The sequence below is a fragment of the Sus scrofa genome, chromosome 9, assembly GCF_054392235.1.
Source record: "Sus scrofa isolate SSC_HxYL_T2T_F1_AM1 chromosome 9, Sscrofa_HxYL_maternal_Yorkshire_Landrace_v2.0, whole genome shotgun sequence".
NCBI classification, from domain to species: domain Eukaryota; kingdom Metazoa; phylum Chordata; class Mammalia; order Artiodactyla; family Suidae; genus Sus; species Sus scrofa.
In genome coordinates this window covers 69,478,327-69,495,275 of record NC_139391.1, presented here as the reverse complement: position 1 = coordinate 69,495,275, position 16,949 = coordinate 69,478,327, and the positions used below count along the sequence as shown (strand labels likewise).

The 16,949-nt window shown below is 52.9% G+C and overlaps 1 protein-coding gene across 1 annotated transcript; it reads left to right on the top strand.

Moving 5' to 3' along the window:
* The first annotated feature begins 1,539 nt into the window (after positions 1-1,539).
* On the top strand, positions 1,540-14,995 carry REN (renin). The gene is made up of 9 exons (XM_021063212.2): positions 1,540-1,664; positions 6,115-6,265; positions 7,452-7,575; positions 8,530-8,648; positions 9,583-9,779; positions 12,721-12,840; positions 13,205-13,349; positions 13,608-13,706; positions 14,633-14,995. The coding sequence occupies exons 1-9, from the start codon at positions 1,567-1,569 to the stop codon at positions 14,792-14,794; spliced, it is 1,215 nt and encodes a 404-aa protein (XP_020918871.1). The 5' UTR covers positions 1,540-1,566; the 3' UTR covers positions 14,795-14,995.
* The last annotated feature ends 1,954 nt before the right edge of the window (positions 14,996-16,949 follow it).

Below are 16,949 nucleotides of genomic sequence, written 5' to 3'. Positions count from 1 at the left end.
GTAGTCAGAACCAGACCCCAGGTCCCTGACAGCAGTGCCAGGGCTTCTCTCACTGCCCATCACAGGTCACTGGTCAGCCACTTGATAAGTATTAAGCTCCATTTGGGGCAAGAGGTTGATGTATACACAGAAATAATTCTAAGAGAGGACAGTTGAGGTCTGTGCTCTCCTAGAAGGCTTGTGTCTGCACTCTGGGCTCCCCACCCCCGGCAGAGACCATCGATTCCAGGCTGAATCCGTGCCTGCATCACCGAGGAAGCAGTGATTTTTTTTTTTTTTCTTTTTTCTTTTTTCTTTTTTCTTTTTTTTTTTTTTTTTTTTTTTTTTTTTTTTGGTCTTTTGTCTTTTCAGGGCTGCAGCCGTGGCATATGGAGATCCCCAGGCTGGTGGTTGCATCGGAGCAACAGCTGCCAGCCTACTCCACAGCCACAGCAACATGGGATCCAAGCCGCATCTTTGACCTACACCACAGCTCACGGCAATACCAGATCCTTAACCCACTGAGCAGGGCCAGGGATCGAACCTGAAACCTCATGGTTCCTAGTCAGGTTCGTTAACCACTGAGCCAGGACAGGAACTCCACCAATGAGCCACAACGGGAACTCCAGGAAGCAGTGATATTTGAAGTAGGCCCGGAAGGATGAGCAGGGAGAAGCCAGGAGAGGACACCCTAGGCTGAATAAATAACAGCCATCCTGGGACTTAGGAGCCAGGTGTGGGTGTGCTGAGCTGCCTCAGACTGCTTGTGAAATACAGAGAAAGGGGAAGGAACAGAGGCAGGGCCCAGCCAGAGAGGCATGAGGCCCAAGCAGAAGAAGGAGCAGGGGTGGCAAGTCCAGGAGCCTCACCTCACTCCTTGGCAGAAGCTTCCCCAAACCCCTAAGTCCGTCCTTCCAACAATACTAGGTCCAAACACACCTCTGCCCCAAGCCCCCTACTCCGAGGCTACACAAGGTGCTGCTTCTCCCATCAGGCTGCGGACACTTTCCCATAAGCAGCTGCTGCTGATAGACGTGGAGGGAGACAGGATGGAGACCCCGTATCTGGGTCTGTCAGGAAATAAGCCAGGAGGAGTCACCCATGTTTCAGACGGGAATGCTGAGATGCAGCCTGGGAGAAGCCGGTCAGAAGCACAGTGAAGGTTAACACAAGAGGACAGATCTTCCCAGACAGGGGCCGTGGAGACTGTCTGGGGGATTAGAAACCCCCGTTCTATGCCTGTCCCAGCCCTGACCTTGTTCCCTAGCAGGGATATTTCTCATCTGCCCCTGTCTTCCCTGAGGGGTCACAGGTCCAGGCTGGGACAGGGCTGCTGGCGTCAGTGGGCACAGCTCTGCTTTCCCACAGCCCTCCTCCCTCTAGCTCCCCTGCTCCGTGTCGGAAACCTGATCACCTTTCACCCACTTAGCTTGGTCCCACAGAGGGATTTATTACTGCTGCCCTGCCATCTGCCCCCAGGTAATAAATTAGGGCAGAACAGAATCGCAGCCATCTCAAGTGCGGAGACTATAAAAAGAGAAGGGATCTTCATCGGATCCCAGGAAGGGCTGGGGACCCAGGTGGAGCATGGACCGGTGGAGCAGCATGCCGTGCTGGGGACTCCTGCTGGTGCTTTGGGGCTCCTGCACCTTCGGTCTCCCTGCAGACACTGGCGCCTTCAGTCGGTAACTGGGTTAGGGGGTTGGCAGGGGCTCAGGGATTCTTGTTTTCCAAACACCTCGGCTTTCAGATATGTAATAGCATGCCGTCCTCATGTCCAGCCGCTCAGGGAGGTTTATGGTCTTATTCAGAGAGGTCAGGTGACTAGCCCACTGTCACACAGCCAACAATGGCACTAATCAGGCCTGGAAGCCATGTCTTTTCATCCCTGCCCTAAGCTTTCACTTCCTGCACAGACCACCATACTAGGCACTGCGAGCGGATCCAGAGATGACTGAGACATACTCCCTGGCCTCCAGGAGCTCACAGCCTAATCACTAAGAAGGGCGAGGTATGGTTCAGTCCACCAGGGAAGCTGTGTGACATAGTGGTTAAACATCAGGCTTCTGGATTTGAAATTTCTAAGTTTAAATTCTGCTCCTCTAGCAGAACCAGCTAGCTCTGAAACCATGAACAAGATATGGAACCTTTCCAGGTCTCAATTTGCCTGTTTTTAAAATTTATTTATTTTTATTTTTTATTTTATTTATTTATTTTTGCATTTTAGGGCCACACCCAAGGCATATGGAGGTTTCCAGGCTAGGGGTCAAATCGGAGCTGTAGCCACTGGCCTACGCCAGAGCCACAGCAACACAGGATCCGAGCCGCGTCTGCAACCTACACCACAGCTCATGGCAATGCCGGATCCCTAATCCACTGAGCGAGGCCAGGGATCAAACCTGCATCCTCGTGGATGCCCGTCAGGTGCATTAACCACTGAGCCACAAGAGGAATTCCTCAATTTACCATTTTTAAACCAAGGATAAGAAGAGCATCCATTTTACAGAGCTGCTTTGAAGACTGGAGGAGATATTGCATGTAATCCTTCAGCCTGGTGCAGGCATGCTGGAAAACACCAGCTGTTCTCATACTACAGGGTGGATTTGTCACAACTGTTAAAAGAAAGGCTTAAGGCAGCTCAAAGCGGGGGAGGGCTTTGTGGAGAAAGGGTTTCAGGTTGGGGAGTGTGGATGGAACCAGGAAAGGGTTTGATAACAGTAATAGGTGCTAAGCCTATAAAATGCTGAAGATTTCACAGAATCGTTTCTCATATTTCATCTCCAATCATCCCTCCAACAAGGCAACAGTCCCACTTTACAGCTGGGGACACTGAAGCTTAGGGAGGTCGCACATAAGAGGCTGATCCTGGGCACACACCGAGCCCTTTGTTTCCAAAGCCCCCTTCCCCTGCTCTGAGGTTTGTGGAGAGTGACTGCCATGGTGGGGGGTGTGACGGGAGAGACTGGGTGCTTCCCAGCAGCATGAACCTGAGCCTGGCGCCCACCCCCAGGATAAAGGCAGAGCAAGGTAAAAATATTCTCCCTTGTTCTCGTCCAAAAAAAAAAAAAAAAAAAGAAAAGAATGGGAGTTTCCATTGTGGCGCAGTGGTTAACAACCCAACTAGTAAGCATGAGCTCACAGGTTCGATCCCTCGCCTTGCTCAGTGGGTTAAGGATCTGGCATTGCTGTTGAGCTGTGGTGTAGTTCGCAGATGCGGCTCGGATCCTGCGTTGCTGTGGCTGTCGTGTAGGCCAGTAGCTGTAGCTCCAATTCGACCCCTAACCTGGGAACCACCATATGCGGCAGGAGTGGCCCTAAAAAGCAGGAAAAAAAAAGAGAGAGAGAGAGAATGGAGGAGTTCCCTCGTGGCCCAGCCAGTTGAGGCTCTGGTGTTACCACTGCTGTGGTGCCAGTTGGAGCCCTGGCCCAGGAACTTCTGCATCTCCTGGGTGCAGGAAAAAAGAAAAACAATGGAATTTGGCTAGGGTGGAGAGTCAGGGTTTCAAAACATACTTACAGGAATTTTGCCACCTGCTATGTGCAGGGCACAACGTAAGGCTCTTTGGGAGATCTGAGTGCCAGACCTCATTCTCAAGGTGCTATCATCGCCTTTACCTACACAAAGGGCTTTTACATTTACTGAGAAGCGGGCAGCTCAGTTAACTTGCACAGTGATTCCTGGTAGTACCCCTGGAGGTAGGTACTACCATTACGGCCACTTTTATAAAGGAATGAATGGAGGCTTAGAAAAGGCCCAGAGAGGTTGGGTAAATTGCCCAGGATCACACAGGTAGGAAGGGATTCAAGCATGTCCTGACAACCACCAGACAGCGCCACCTCCATGAGCCTGTGCCTGTGCAGTGCTGGCTGTGAGCACCGGGAGCCCAAGTAAAGGTGAGACCAGTGAGAAGGGAGTTCGTGTAGCAAGCTTCCAGAGGTGGGGTGCATGCTGGGCTCCCAGGGATAAAAGGGCTGGAGTGAAAGGAAGGGGAAGGGGAGACGGGAGGGAATATCTAAAAGGAAAAAGGTAAAAGTAAAGGTCCAGGGCAGGAGTTCCCATCGTGGCGCAGCGGAAATGAATCCGACTAGGAACCATGAGGTTGCAGGTTCGATCCCTGGCCTCACTCAGTGGGTTAAGGATCTGGCGTTGCTGTGAGCTGTGGTAGAGGTTGCAGACGCGGCTCGGATCCTGCATTGCTGTGGCTGTAGCTCCAACTAGACCCCTAGCCTGGGAACCTCCATATGCCGCAGGTGCAGCCCTAAAAAGCAAGCAAGAAAAAAAAAAAAAAAAAGGTCCAGGGCAGAGACTGCTCAGAGTAAAGAGTGGAAAATGAGCCCTCTGAGGGATCAACGCTTCTCTGCTCCTCCATTTTGCCATCTGTAAAGTAAGAATAGTAAAATTACCCAAATCATGAGATGGCTGAGAACTAAATAAGATCATAATTATGAAAATACTTTATTGACCAGCAGACTGTTACAAATGTGACAAGTTATTAAAATATTACACTAACAGGCATGAAAGTTGCATTCATGTTTTGTGGGCATCACGGGGTACACAGGGCGTGTGGGGTGTGAGAAGGAAAGGACAGTGGAAGTGCAGGGAAAGGAAGAGGGATGCTCCAGATGCTGGGCTTCAACCCTGGGACCTCCCTGCTGCCCCACCCCCCACCCCCGCAACAACTCAGGACATGTTCCACTGAGTTTGGGCACACAGCCTCATATGGGCACCCAAAAGACTCTATATGGGAAACGGGACCAGACACGCCGCTTTGAATCCCTGCTCCTTTGCTTCTGTCACCTCATCCCTTATCATAAAGTGAGGGCAATGACAGTCAGCTTTAGACCTGTTCTGAGGTTCACATGGATGGGGGTGGTGCACAGAGTGTTTGGCATTCATGTGGTGGCAGCTCAGTATGCTGCGAGTTTCTTTTTTTAATATTTATATATATATGCTTTTATTTTTTGCTTTTTAGGGCTACACCTGTGGCATATGGAAGTTCCTGGGCTAGGGGTTGAATTGGAGCTGTAGCCGGCCTATGCCACAGCCAGAGCCACACCAGATCCGAGCTGCATCTGTGACTTACACCACAGCTCACGGCAATGCCAGATCCTTCACCCACCAAGCAAGGCCAGGGACCGAAGCCTCATCCTCATGGCTACTAGTTGGATTCGTTTCCGCTGCGCCACAACGGGAACTCCTTCCCAGTTGTCTTTAATTCGGCCTCCCAAAGGAAAGTGTCAGGACAAGAAGCAGAGGAACTGGGATTTAGCTCAGGAAAGTACCTCTTTCCAAAGAGGCTGCACAGGCACTCTGGAGATGCCTGCCTCTCCCCTGCCACACCCTGCTCAATGGGTCCACTTCACCACACACACCAGGCTGGGCACCTGCCAAAGGCATCAGAGAGCCCCTCGGGCCACGGCAGGTGCCTGCTGCCACCTGCAGGCCGTGAGTGGCATTGCCTCCTCCTGTCCAGCTTTGAAGGGGGCACTCCCAGCCTTCACCTCCTTAGAGGGGAAGTCAGTGCCATTTCGTCCTCTGTCTCCTCGCCTGCTGGAGCAGGTGAGAATGTGTGATTATGTTCAATGTGTGATTATGGAATGAATGAGTGAATGAATGAATGGCCTTGCAGTGGTAAGGAGTTAAATTAGACATCAGGAAGGAGTTAGTTTAGGGTTTTTTTTTCTTTTTTTTCTTTTTTGCCATTTCTTGGGCCGCTTCCGCAGCATATGGAGGTTCCCAGGCTAGAGGTCGAATCAGATCTCTAACCGCCGGCCACGCCAGAGCCACAGCAACACGGGATCCGAGCCGCATCTGCGACCTACACCATAGCTCACGGCTACACCAGATCCTTAATCCACTGAGCAAGGCCAGGGATCAAACCCGCAACGTCACAGTTCCTAGTCGGATTCTTTAACCACTGAGCCACGACGGGAACTCCAGTTTAGGGTTTTTTAATACCAGAGCAGGTGACCACAGAGGTCTATATATTCTCTTTCAGAAAGTTAAGGGCACAAGAGTGATTCTTAGGTGCCTGGACTAAGGTTAGGGTAGATATACTAGAAGCTTCTGAACTCTACCATTATAATGGGGGAGTACAGAGCTCTTCTACTTTTTCTCACTCCATCACGGGCCAGGATCTTCCTCAAGAAAATGCCCTCAGTCCGGGAAAGCCTGAAGGAGCGAGGCGTGGACATGGCCAGGCTGGGTGCTGAGTGGAGCCAGTTCAGCAAGAGACTCTCCTTTGGCAACAGAACCAGCCCCGTGGTCCTCACCAACTACCTGGATGTGAGTGCCCAGCTCGGTCCCTTGCTCCCTTGGGTCAAAGGCCTTCCTAGCTCTTTCCACCCTGTCTTTGACCAAGTTACTGAGGGGCACTAGGTACTTCACAAAATCCCCATGTCACAGCTGGAAAGCCTGAGGCATAGAGGGCAGGAAGGAGCACTGTTGCAAGACATGTTTCCTTGAAAACTCCATCTAGTCCTTCTTTACTTTATCCCATCTTCTTGTCTTACTTTATCCCATCTTCCTTCTTGGAGAAACAGTCACAGTGCTGGTAAATGACTTAAGCTTAAGAGCAAAGACCTAAAGGCATAAGTGACTTAAGTTTAAGAACTGTTATGTGCCTAGAGGTCAGAGTAAGAGCTTAACCCTTTACCACCTAAGTGGCTTTTTAAATAGTAAAAGAACTTATATAAGAGTAAACAAACCCTGTATCATCCACCCATAGCCACTCCTCACTTGATCTCACAATAAAAGCAGTGTGGTTTCTTGAGGCAGGGCGCTCTTGGTCCCTGAGATCTGGAGTTCCCCGGCGCTCTTGGTCCCTGAGATCTGGAGTTCCCCGGCGCTCTTGGTCCCTGAGACCTGGAGTTCCCCGGCGCTCTTGGTCCCTGAGACCTTGAGTCCCGTGCTCTTGGTCCCTGAGACCTTGAGTCCCCTGGCTCCCACCTTTACTTAAGATAAATGTCCTCTGTGTCTTGTTTTATGTTAACTATTTTTCCTTAAGTTCCACAGCACCCGTTCTTCAGCCCCATCCTGCTGAGCTGGCCCCGGCAGAGCACTGAGACAGGGTCAGGTTTCGAACTTAAGAATCCAGGCTCTGGGCCTCACGTCCAGGTGTCACTAGTGGGCGGGAGGAGGGGGTGGGAGGGGAGTGTGACCTCAGACGTGGTTTCTGTGACTAGGCTCAGTGCACCTTGAGTACTTATTTCATCACTGGTTCCCCAAGGCGTGCAGCACCTTCCTGCTTCATTTTCAGTACTTTTACTCTGCAATCTTGCCTCACTGAGCCTCCCACTTCCTGGGAAGTCTTGAGGCAGCGCTAAGCCTCCCACCCCATCTCTGCTGGAACATGGAAGCCCAGAGACGCTGCATCGTCTGTCTCATCTCCCACCAAGTGCCAAAGGGTGGGATCAGGCAAGGCCCCAAGGCCCAAGGCCCCTCTAGCCACCTTTTCCTTTCACCCCTACAGACCCAGTACTATGGCGAGATCGGCATTGGCACCCCGCCACAGACCTTCAAAGTCATCTTCGACACAGGCTCGGCCAACCTCTGGGTGCCCTCCACCAAATGCAGCCCTCTCTACACGGCCTGTGGTGAGACTCAGGACCTGGGGTGCCTCCCCCTCAAAGCCCCTGCCCTGTCACACAGAAAATGTCCCCCGTTTTTCTGATATGGCCACCAAGGTAGAAAAGCAGTCTCCAGGAGCCATTTCTCACTCTTGCTGAGACCGAGAGATCTGAATTCTTCGTGAACGTATGGAGTGCTTACTGTGACCGGAATCTTCCCTTCATCCCAGTGTTAGCAATTACTTCAAAAATACTCCATTTGGGGGTTCCGTCGTGATGTAGCGGAAACGAATCCAGCTAGGAACCATGAGGTTGCAGGTTAGATCCATGGCCTCATTCAGTGGGTTAAGGATCCGGCGTTGCTGTGAGCTGTGGTGTAGGCACAGACACAGTTTGGATCTGGCATTGTTGTGGCTGTGGTGTAGGCCGGCAGCTGTAGCTCCGATTAGATCCCTAGCCTAGGAACCTCCATATGCCATGCGGGTGGCCCTAAAAAGACAAAAAAAGACAATAAACAAACAAACAAACAAATAAAATACTTCATTTGAGGAGTTCCCATTGAGGCAGAAATGAGCCCGACTAGTATCCATGAGGATGTGGGTTCAATCCCTGGCCCCACTCAGCAGGTTAAGGATCCAGCGTTGCCATGAGCTGTAGTGTAGGTCACAGATTCGGCTTGGATCTGGTGTCGCTGTGGCTGTGGCGTAGGCCGGCAGCTACAGCTCCGATTCGACTCCTAGCCTGGGAACTTCCATATGCCGCAGGTGCAGCCCTAAAAAGCAAAAAACAAACAAATGAAAAACTTTGAGACAAAACTCAGATATATGAGCACATGACAGAGGCCCAAGAAACACAGTCCTTGACTGGTGAAACACATTTTCAAGCCTCCGAGCTCAGGGCCTCCCCATCCCTGCACTCAGGCCTCAACACACCAGTCCTGCCTGGGCTTCTCTTGACCCTGAGCTTATGTCCCCCTGGCAGAGATTCACAGCCTCTACGACTCCTCGGAATCCTCCAGCTATGTGGAAAACGGGACGGAATTCACCATCCACTATGGGTCCGGGAAGGTCAAAGGCTTCCTGAGCCAGGACCTAGTGACTGTAAGTGGGGCTGTCCCAGGTCATCCGACCCCTGTTCCCTTCTTGTCCCTAGACCTCTCCTGCGACCCCAGGGCCCATGGCTGGGGAAGGTGGGGGCCAGCCCTCCTTGGAGCCCGGGGAGTCGAGAAGCATCCTTCTCCGGTAATTCTCTCTGAGCAGCACCTGGGGCAGAGCAGACCTGAGCTCCTGGCTCAGCCTGGGTGATCAGTGGAGACTTTTGCATTGAATGCACACATAGGGCTTGTCCTGAGCCCTGCGGCCTCCAGTCATGTAACCTGCCTGAGCTCTGACTGGGCTCTTTCCCAGATGCTAAGACCGAAATGCAGGGTCAGAGTCAGGGGAACTGTGGACACTACGAACAGCATCACTTTTGGGGCCAGGCCTGGGTTTTCGGGTCATAGTTGAAGTTAGAGTTCGGGATCAAGGTCTGGTTTTGTCATTTGGCCTGTGTCTGACCCTCCTCTCCTTTCTAGGGTTTTCCAGCCGCTGCTCTGGACAGAGTTAGGGGGAGGGTATGCATGCGACTGAGAGGGAATCACTATGAGCCCTCACTTCTCCACCTCTCAGTGAAATCCGGAGCTCAAAGAGCAGGCCTGGCTGTGCTAAAGAAATCCTTAGCCCAACATGTGGGTAGGAGCCCAACAGCCAGTCTTGCCCATGTGGAAGCTGGACCACTGGGGAGCTCCTGGCATCCTCTACTACTGCTTGTCAGCCTCTGCCCCTTCCAGTCACTGGGCAACCCCAGTTCTCTCTGGACCCCAGAGCCTGGCACGTAGGATTGTTGAAATGGTCTTACCCCAAAGTTTCACACGCTGGAGCATGCATGTCCGTCCCCTCCCTCCCCCTGCCACTGCCCCCAGAGGAGAAGCCTAGACCAGACCCTGGCCAGGGGATGGGTCATGGGCTTGGTCTCCTCTGGTCCTTTCTCCCACAGGTGGGCGGATTCACAGTCACACAGACGTTTGGAGAGGTCACAGAGCTGCCCCTGATCCCCTTCATGCTGGCCAAGTTCGATGGTGTTCTGGGCATGGGCTTCCCTGCACAGGCCGTCGGCGGGGTCACCCCCGTCTTTGACCACATCCTTTCCCAGAAGGTGCTGAAGGAGGACGTTTTCTCCGTCTACTACAGCAGGTGGGCCTGGACTCCAGCGACAGAGGCTGGGAAAAGGCAGGAGGCAGGAGAGCTGGGAGAGTGGGAAGAGAGTTCAGGGCCAGGGTTTCGATGCGTTCGTGATCAGGTGGTATTCAATCCATAGCTAGAGCTACACTACCCAATGTGAAGCCGATGCTTACATTCAAATTAATTAGAATGAAGTAAACTTAGGCATTCAGGAGTTCCTGTCATGGCTCAGCGGAAACAAATCTGACTAGTATCCAGGAGGACAAGTTTGATCCATGGCATGGGATCTGGTGTTGCTGTGAGCTGCGGTGTAGGTCGCAGGCGCAGCTCAGATCTGGCATTGCTGTGGCTGAGGTGTAAGCCAGCGGCTGCTGCTCTGATCAGACCCCCCAACCTGGGAACCTCCATATGTCTCGCATGCATGAGGCCCTAAAAAGGCAAAAAAAAAAAAAAAAAAAAAAAGAAAAAGAAAAGAAAAAAGAAAGGTAGGCATTCAAGTCCTTAGTCACACCACACATTTCAAGTATGCAATAGCCACAGTGGCTAGTGGCTACCACGTTGGGTGGAGATTTACATTCTTGCAGAAAGTTCTTTTAGACAGCACTGCCCTAGAACAAGAGGAGAATGCAGGGTGAGAGTGATGGGAACTAAGCCATTGCCATGACTGGTGACCTCCCTGTGAGGGTCCCTGGCTCCTCTCACCCAGGGAGAGCTGACTTCATTCATTCATTCATTCCTTCATTTATCTACTCATTCACTGGTTCAACAAATAGCAGGTGCTGATGTGGCCAGCACTGTAGGAGGCTCTGGAGGTACAGCCACGAACACAGTGTACAAGACAGAGTCCCTGCCCTCACAGAACTTACAATCTGACAGGGAAGACAAGAAGCATGACAACGTGATTTGCAGCAACAACAGCAGGGCCCGAAACTCCACCCTCCCCCCCACCACCCGCTTTCAACTCTAGGCTGAGTTTATGTGCAGTTCAGCCAGCCTTGGGGAAGCTGCTAACAGCTGCCGAACAGAGCTGTGATCTGCTCTGAGCTGCCGGGCTGAGCTGGAGACAAGAGATCATAAGGCAAAGAACAGGAAGCTGATAGCAGTGAGGCCCAAAGGGAGGCTCAGCGTCTAGAGAAATCACAGAGATAAAATGGAAAGGAGAGTCTGGTTTGGTAGGAGAAAGGGAGGGATCAAGAAAAGGCCCCCAGTTGGCTGTCAGGAGCAGTCTTGGGAAGAGGTGTTTTAGAGGCCGGGCCGGGCCAGATGGCAAAGGCAGCGGAGAGGTGGCTGTGGGCATCAGGAAGGGAAAAGCAGATGCAGGCTGCCCTGAGGAGCTTGAAAGAGAAGGGACTGTCAGGTGGGGGTGAGGGCAGAGCTGCGGAGAGAAGCAGAGGAAAGAAGGGTGGGTGTTTCCCAGTGCTGGCGGCTGTCAGAGTGTGCCTGCAGGTGGAGGAAGAAGCCAGTGGAAAGCGAGAGGGCGGAAGTGTGGGGGGAACAGGGGAGGTAAATGAGGGCACAGGAACCTGGAGGCCATGGAAGGGAGGAGGATCCCTGGAAATAGGATGAAGGCAGGCCTTGCCGAGCAGAGGGCCTGCCTCTTCCTTTTGTCTGGGATGATGAGGGAACACCCAGAGTGAGCTTGAAGTGTCGGAAACTTGTGCTAGCACATGCGCAGATGTACTGGATTTATAAAAAAGCAGGTAGTTGGGAGTTCCCGTTGTGGCTCAGTGGTAATGAACCTAACTAGTATCTGTGAGGATGAGGGTTCAATCCCTGGCCTCGCTCAGTGGGTTAAGGATCCAGCATTGCCACGAGCTGTGATCAGGAGTTCACATGCCAGGGATCAAACCTGTGGTCCTCCTGGATACGAGTCAGATTAGTTTCTGCTGAGTTACGACGGGAACTCCTGATCACAGACGCAGCTCAGATCTGGTGTTGCTGTGGCTGGGGTGTAGGCCGGCAGCTGCAGCTCTGATTCAGTCACTAACCTGGGAATATCCATACACCACAGGTGCTGCCCTAAAAAAAAAAAATGCATCTAGTTGCACTTGCACCAAAGACATGTGCAACCTACACCCATGTGCACGTCCACATGCCTCCTATTACAAATGCTGGGAAACCCTGCACAAACACACACACTCACACATGCTGAAAACCAGCCCTAAGTTAGGCCCTGAGCTGTGGGAGGCATCGTGCCCCTTGGAGGAGGGGAAAGGACAGGCATCCGCTTTGGACGGGACACCAGGAGCCCTGGCTCCAGCCCCCTCGCCGCCGGGGTGACTTCAAGCAAGTGACTTGACCTTTTGGTGATGCCACTGCTGTAGGGTAAAGTGTATAATACCCATCTAGCAATAGGCTGCTGAGGCATACCTGAAACAAAGGCTTCCCTTCTGCTGTTTCTCTCTCTGCAGAAATTCCAAGTAAGGGATATGGAAAGCCCCCCAACTTGGCCCTGACCCTCCAGAGCACCTGGCCCAGAATCTCACATGCCAACTGCCCAAAACTTACCTCTACAGGCTTTGTGGGATGCCAAAGGGCTCCGCCCCCTCTTCCTGCTCACCCCAGGCCCCTGTCCACCCCCACCCGACTGCTCCTAGAGGCCCATCCCACACCCCATGCACCTGCTCAGACTGCAGCTCCCCAAACCCAAGCGAGGGTGGGGCTGATTTCCATCTTGTTTGCATTCTACTCACTGCCCTAGTGCTTCTTCCTTCTCTATGACCTCTCTGGGGATGCCTTATTGGGTGCAGCTGGATTATCCTGGAACTACCTCTGATTGGGCTTGGGGACGGGCAAGAAAGGCGGAGATGCCGTATGTTCTACAGCTTCCCAGCCTTGCTATCCGTCCCCCCTTCCTCTGCCTCACCTGCACCGGTGCCCAACTTCCCTTGCTGCTGACATCACTCAGTCCCAGAGCTTGTGGGTCTCCAAGAGCCTCTGATTTTCCTTTTAGGAATTCCCAGTTGCTGGGGGGAGAGATTGTGCTGGGCGGCAGTGACCCCCAGTATTACCAGGACAGTTTCCACTACGTGAGCATCAGCAAGACTGGCTCCTGGCAGATCAAAATGAAAGGGTCAGGAATCACCTCCTCACGCTCCCCAAATGCTGCTGCTGCTGGGGGTGGGGCTACCATCCTTTCCTCTCTCCTAAAGCAGCCGCTTCTTAAGGCTCAACCAACATTTGCTCTCTGCTTGCTTTGTGCAGGGATGGGAACACTGACATATGTGGGTCAGAGGGGAGGGGGGACCTCCTGAGCTAAGCCATGTGCTGAGGGAGGGGGCGGCACTTTTCCTTCTCCAGTGCATGCATTTCCCATCTTTCACTGCATCACCAGCATGGCCCCCCAATCACTTGTGCTCACTCAGGAATGCTATGCAGCCTGGGGGTGCCCCATCAGCCCTCTGTCCATCTGTCTATCTGACTGTGGCCTCCTCCAGGGTGTCTGTGAGGTCGGCCACCTTGCTCTGTGAGGAGGGCTGCATGGTGGTAGTGGATACCGGGGCATCCTACATCTCAGGTCCCACTAGCTCCCTGAGGCTGCTCATGGAGACCCTGGGGGCCAAGGAGCTGAGCACAGATGAAGTAAGGAGTGAGGGAGGATGGACGCCCTGGATCGGGGTGGGGGGTGGAGACAGGAAGCATGAGGTCCCAAATGAGACTATTTCAGGCCTTCCTCTCTGCCCCTGACATGCTCCACCTGTGTGGTTTGGTCCCTTGGGTGGAGGGAGAGGACTGTGCCCAGCCCTCTCCAGCAGAGGGATCAGGCCACAAGCACAGGGCTGTGTCCACTAGGGGACCTCCCACACTCAAGGGGGCTCCATTCACCCTTCCCACCACCAGTATGTTGTGAACTGTAACCAAGTGCCCACACTCCCCGACATCTCCTTCCATCTCGGAGGCAGAGCCTACACGCTCACCAGTGCGGACTACGTCTTACAGGTGAGGCTCCCGTCTGCCCCTGGGCAACAGGGAGGAAGGGTGGGCAGGGGCCCTCAAAAAGAGACATGTCATTATGTACACAATATAGACTAGACCAGCGGTTCTTGGCTACACATTAATCACCTGGGAGCTTTTAAAAATCCCAGTAAAGGAGTTCCTATTGTGGCTCAGTGGTTAATGAATCCGACTAGGAACCATGAGGTTGCAGTTCAATCCCTGCCCTTGCTCAGCGGGTTAAGGATTCAGTGTTGCCGTGAGCTGTGGTGTATGTCGCAGACTCGGCTCGGATCCCGTGTTGCTGTGGCTGTGGCGTAGGCCGGCGGCTACAGCTCCGACGAGACCCCTAGCATGGGAACCTCCATATGCTGCAAGAGCGACCCTAGAAAAGGCAAAAGAGACAATAAATAAATAAATAAATATCCCAGTAAAAAGCCCCACCCCGTACCTATTGTTACCTCTGGGAGTGGTTCCTGAGCACCAGTGTTTTCAAAACTCAGGTGATTCTAATGTGCAGTCACATTTAGGAATCACTCCTAAATGATGCTCGTTTCCTGAGCTTCATTTTCTCATCAAATTCCCCCAGTAATACTATGCTCCTATACCTTTATTCACTTTATTTTTTTTTAATTATTATTATTATTTTTTTTTTGTCTTTTTGCTATTTCTTGGGCCGCTCCCGCGGCATATAGAGGTTCCCAGGCTAGGGGTCGAACCGGAGCCACAGCAACGCAGGATCCGAGCCGAGTCTGCAACCTACACCACAGCTCACTGCAACGCTGGATCATTAACCCACTGAGCAAGGCCAGGGACCGAACCCGCAAACTCATGGTTCCTAGTCGGATTCGTTAATCACTGCGCCACAATGGGAACTTCCCCACTTTATTTATTTATTTAAATGGTGGGGAAACTCTCTTGCTTCCCGCCAGGACCCCTACAATAACGATGATCTGTGCACACTGGCCCTCCACGGTCTGGACGTTCCACCGCCCACTGGACCCGTCTGGGTCCTTGGTGCCAGCTTCATCCGAAAGTTCTACACGGAGTTTGATCGACGTAACAATCGCATTGGCTTTGCCCTGGCCCGCTGAGGCCCACTGCTGCCTTGCAGGCCCTGCGCTCGGCCCTAGCCCAGAGCTACATCACTCTCTGTGACCCATCCCCACCCTGCCTATGCTTGTGTCCTTACTCAGGGGCACAGGGCTTGGAGCACCTCCTGGATGTGTGTCCTGCCCCCAGCATCGGCTCTTCCTGCTTTGAGGACAAATAAAAACTTCATGTTCACAGCCTCATGGCACCTGGCTTCACGGCAATTTGTAACAGAGGGAGGCACAGCCGTGAGATCATGTGCAGACAGAAACGTGACAGAATGACAAACTACACATTCACTCACGCGTGCAGGTTCCTGCGTGCAGGGCTGATGCCATCTGTCCAACATCACTGGGGCCCAAATGGAGTTGTTTACACAACCTTGGATGGGAAGTTTGCAGACAGCCAGCCCCTCAAGGACCAGGGCTAGCGCTGTGGCAGAGGACCGTGGGTCAGGAATATGCTCCCAGCTCATGGAAGCCAGCTTCAAGCTCAGGCTCTGCACTCAGGCACTGCAACCCCCTGCCCCACATAGTCATTTCCACAGGCAGTCTAAGGTGCCGACACCCGAAAATGTAGACCACCAGAGATCCTACTGACACTCCCTTTTTACATGAGGAGAAACTGAAGCCTGGAGAATGAAAGCATTTGGCCAAGATTGTTCAGTAAAGTGTGCAAAATCAAGACGAGCACACTGCAGAGTTCCTGTTGTGGCTCAGCAGTAATGAATTCAACTAATATCCATGAAGACGCAGGTTCGATCCCTGGCCTCGCTCAGTGGGTTGAGGATCCAGCGTTGCCATGAGCTGTGGCGTAGGTTGCAGACGCAGTTCGGATCTGGCGTTGCTGTGGTTGTGGCATAGGCTGGCAGCTGCAGCTCCAGGAAAACCCCTTGGCTGGGAATTCCCATAGGCCATGGGTGTGGCCCTAAAAAAAGAGAGAGACTAGCACACTGCCCATTTGACTCCAGTCCTGGGGGTTTCCCACCTTACACATACGGGTTCAGAGGTGCACAAGCACACACACGTATGCACTGCCACCCTCCATCTCACAGACATGGGACTCAACAGGTGGTCTTCTCCCACCCGCACCCCTTGGACTGTCTGCAGGGGATGTGTAGCTTCAGGAATGAAAGACAGCATCCACCTGAAGCCACTGATGCAGGTCCTCATCACATAGCTGCTCACCCCTCTTTTGACTGATAACCCAGGTCCCATCAAACCTCACACATCTAGGATCACAGACTCTAGGGATTATACGGGGCCCCAGAGCACCTCTAGGGCATCGTTCTCTCATCCACAGCATTCTGTGCAGAGCCGAGAGCATGATTCTCTGAGTTTTGTTTGCCTGCTTGGCTTAATTTCCTCACTGCAGAAAGAAATGGTTGGAGTCAGCATCCTTTCCAGCTCAACATCCTAGGGTTCCATGACCTTAAGTGGGCAGAACCCCCCCATCATCTCCTACCCTGTTCAATACGACAACCATATATGACTATTTACATTAAGTGTAAAATTAAATCAAATGTCACATTAGCCACATTTCAAGTGCTGGATAGTCATATGCGGCTTGTGGACAGCATAGTTATAGCACATTGCCATCATCACAGAAGTTCCGCTAGGCAGAACTGGGGCCTTGTGGTTAAGGGGTTCTGAATAGGTCAGAGAGATAACATGAGGAAATAGGAAACAGGTGCAGTGAGAGCTCTCCTATGCGAGCTGGTGGCTGGTGAGGTCACCATTGGCACACCCACCCCAAAATGCTTCCCCCAACGTCCCCTCTCCGTCGGAAAAGACTTTCCAGATGCAGCAGGGGCCGCTCCCACAGAACCTCTTCCAGGATTCTGGCGATTGGGGGCAGGAAGCTGGGGCACAGGTAGTCCAGCCCAAACTGACCTCTTGGGAGCAGCCAGTGGCCACACTCCAGGAAGGAGTAGGCGTGCAAGAAGAGCCTTCCCCAGGCCCTGCCCCAGGCTACCCAGGGGGAGCTGACCCAGAAGAGCTGGAAGGGGGGCGGCCACCTCCCCCGCTCAGAAGCCCGCGGGTGAGGCCAGGACTGCTGGGCAGCCCAGAGACCCAGGTGGGGGGGCGGGCCGCGCCGACCACGCCCCCCGACCACGCCCCCTACGTCACGGCCTCCCCGGGGGCGTCACCCCGCCCA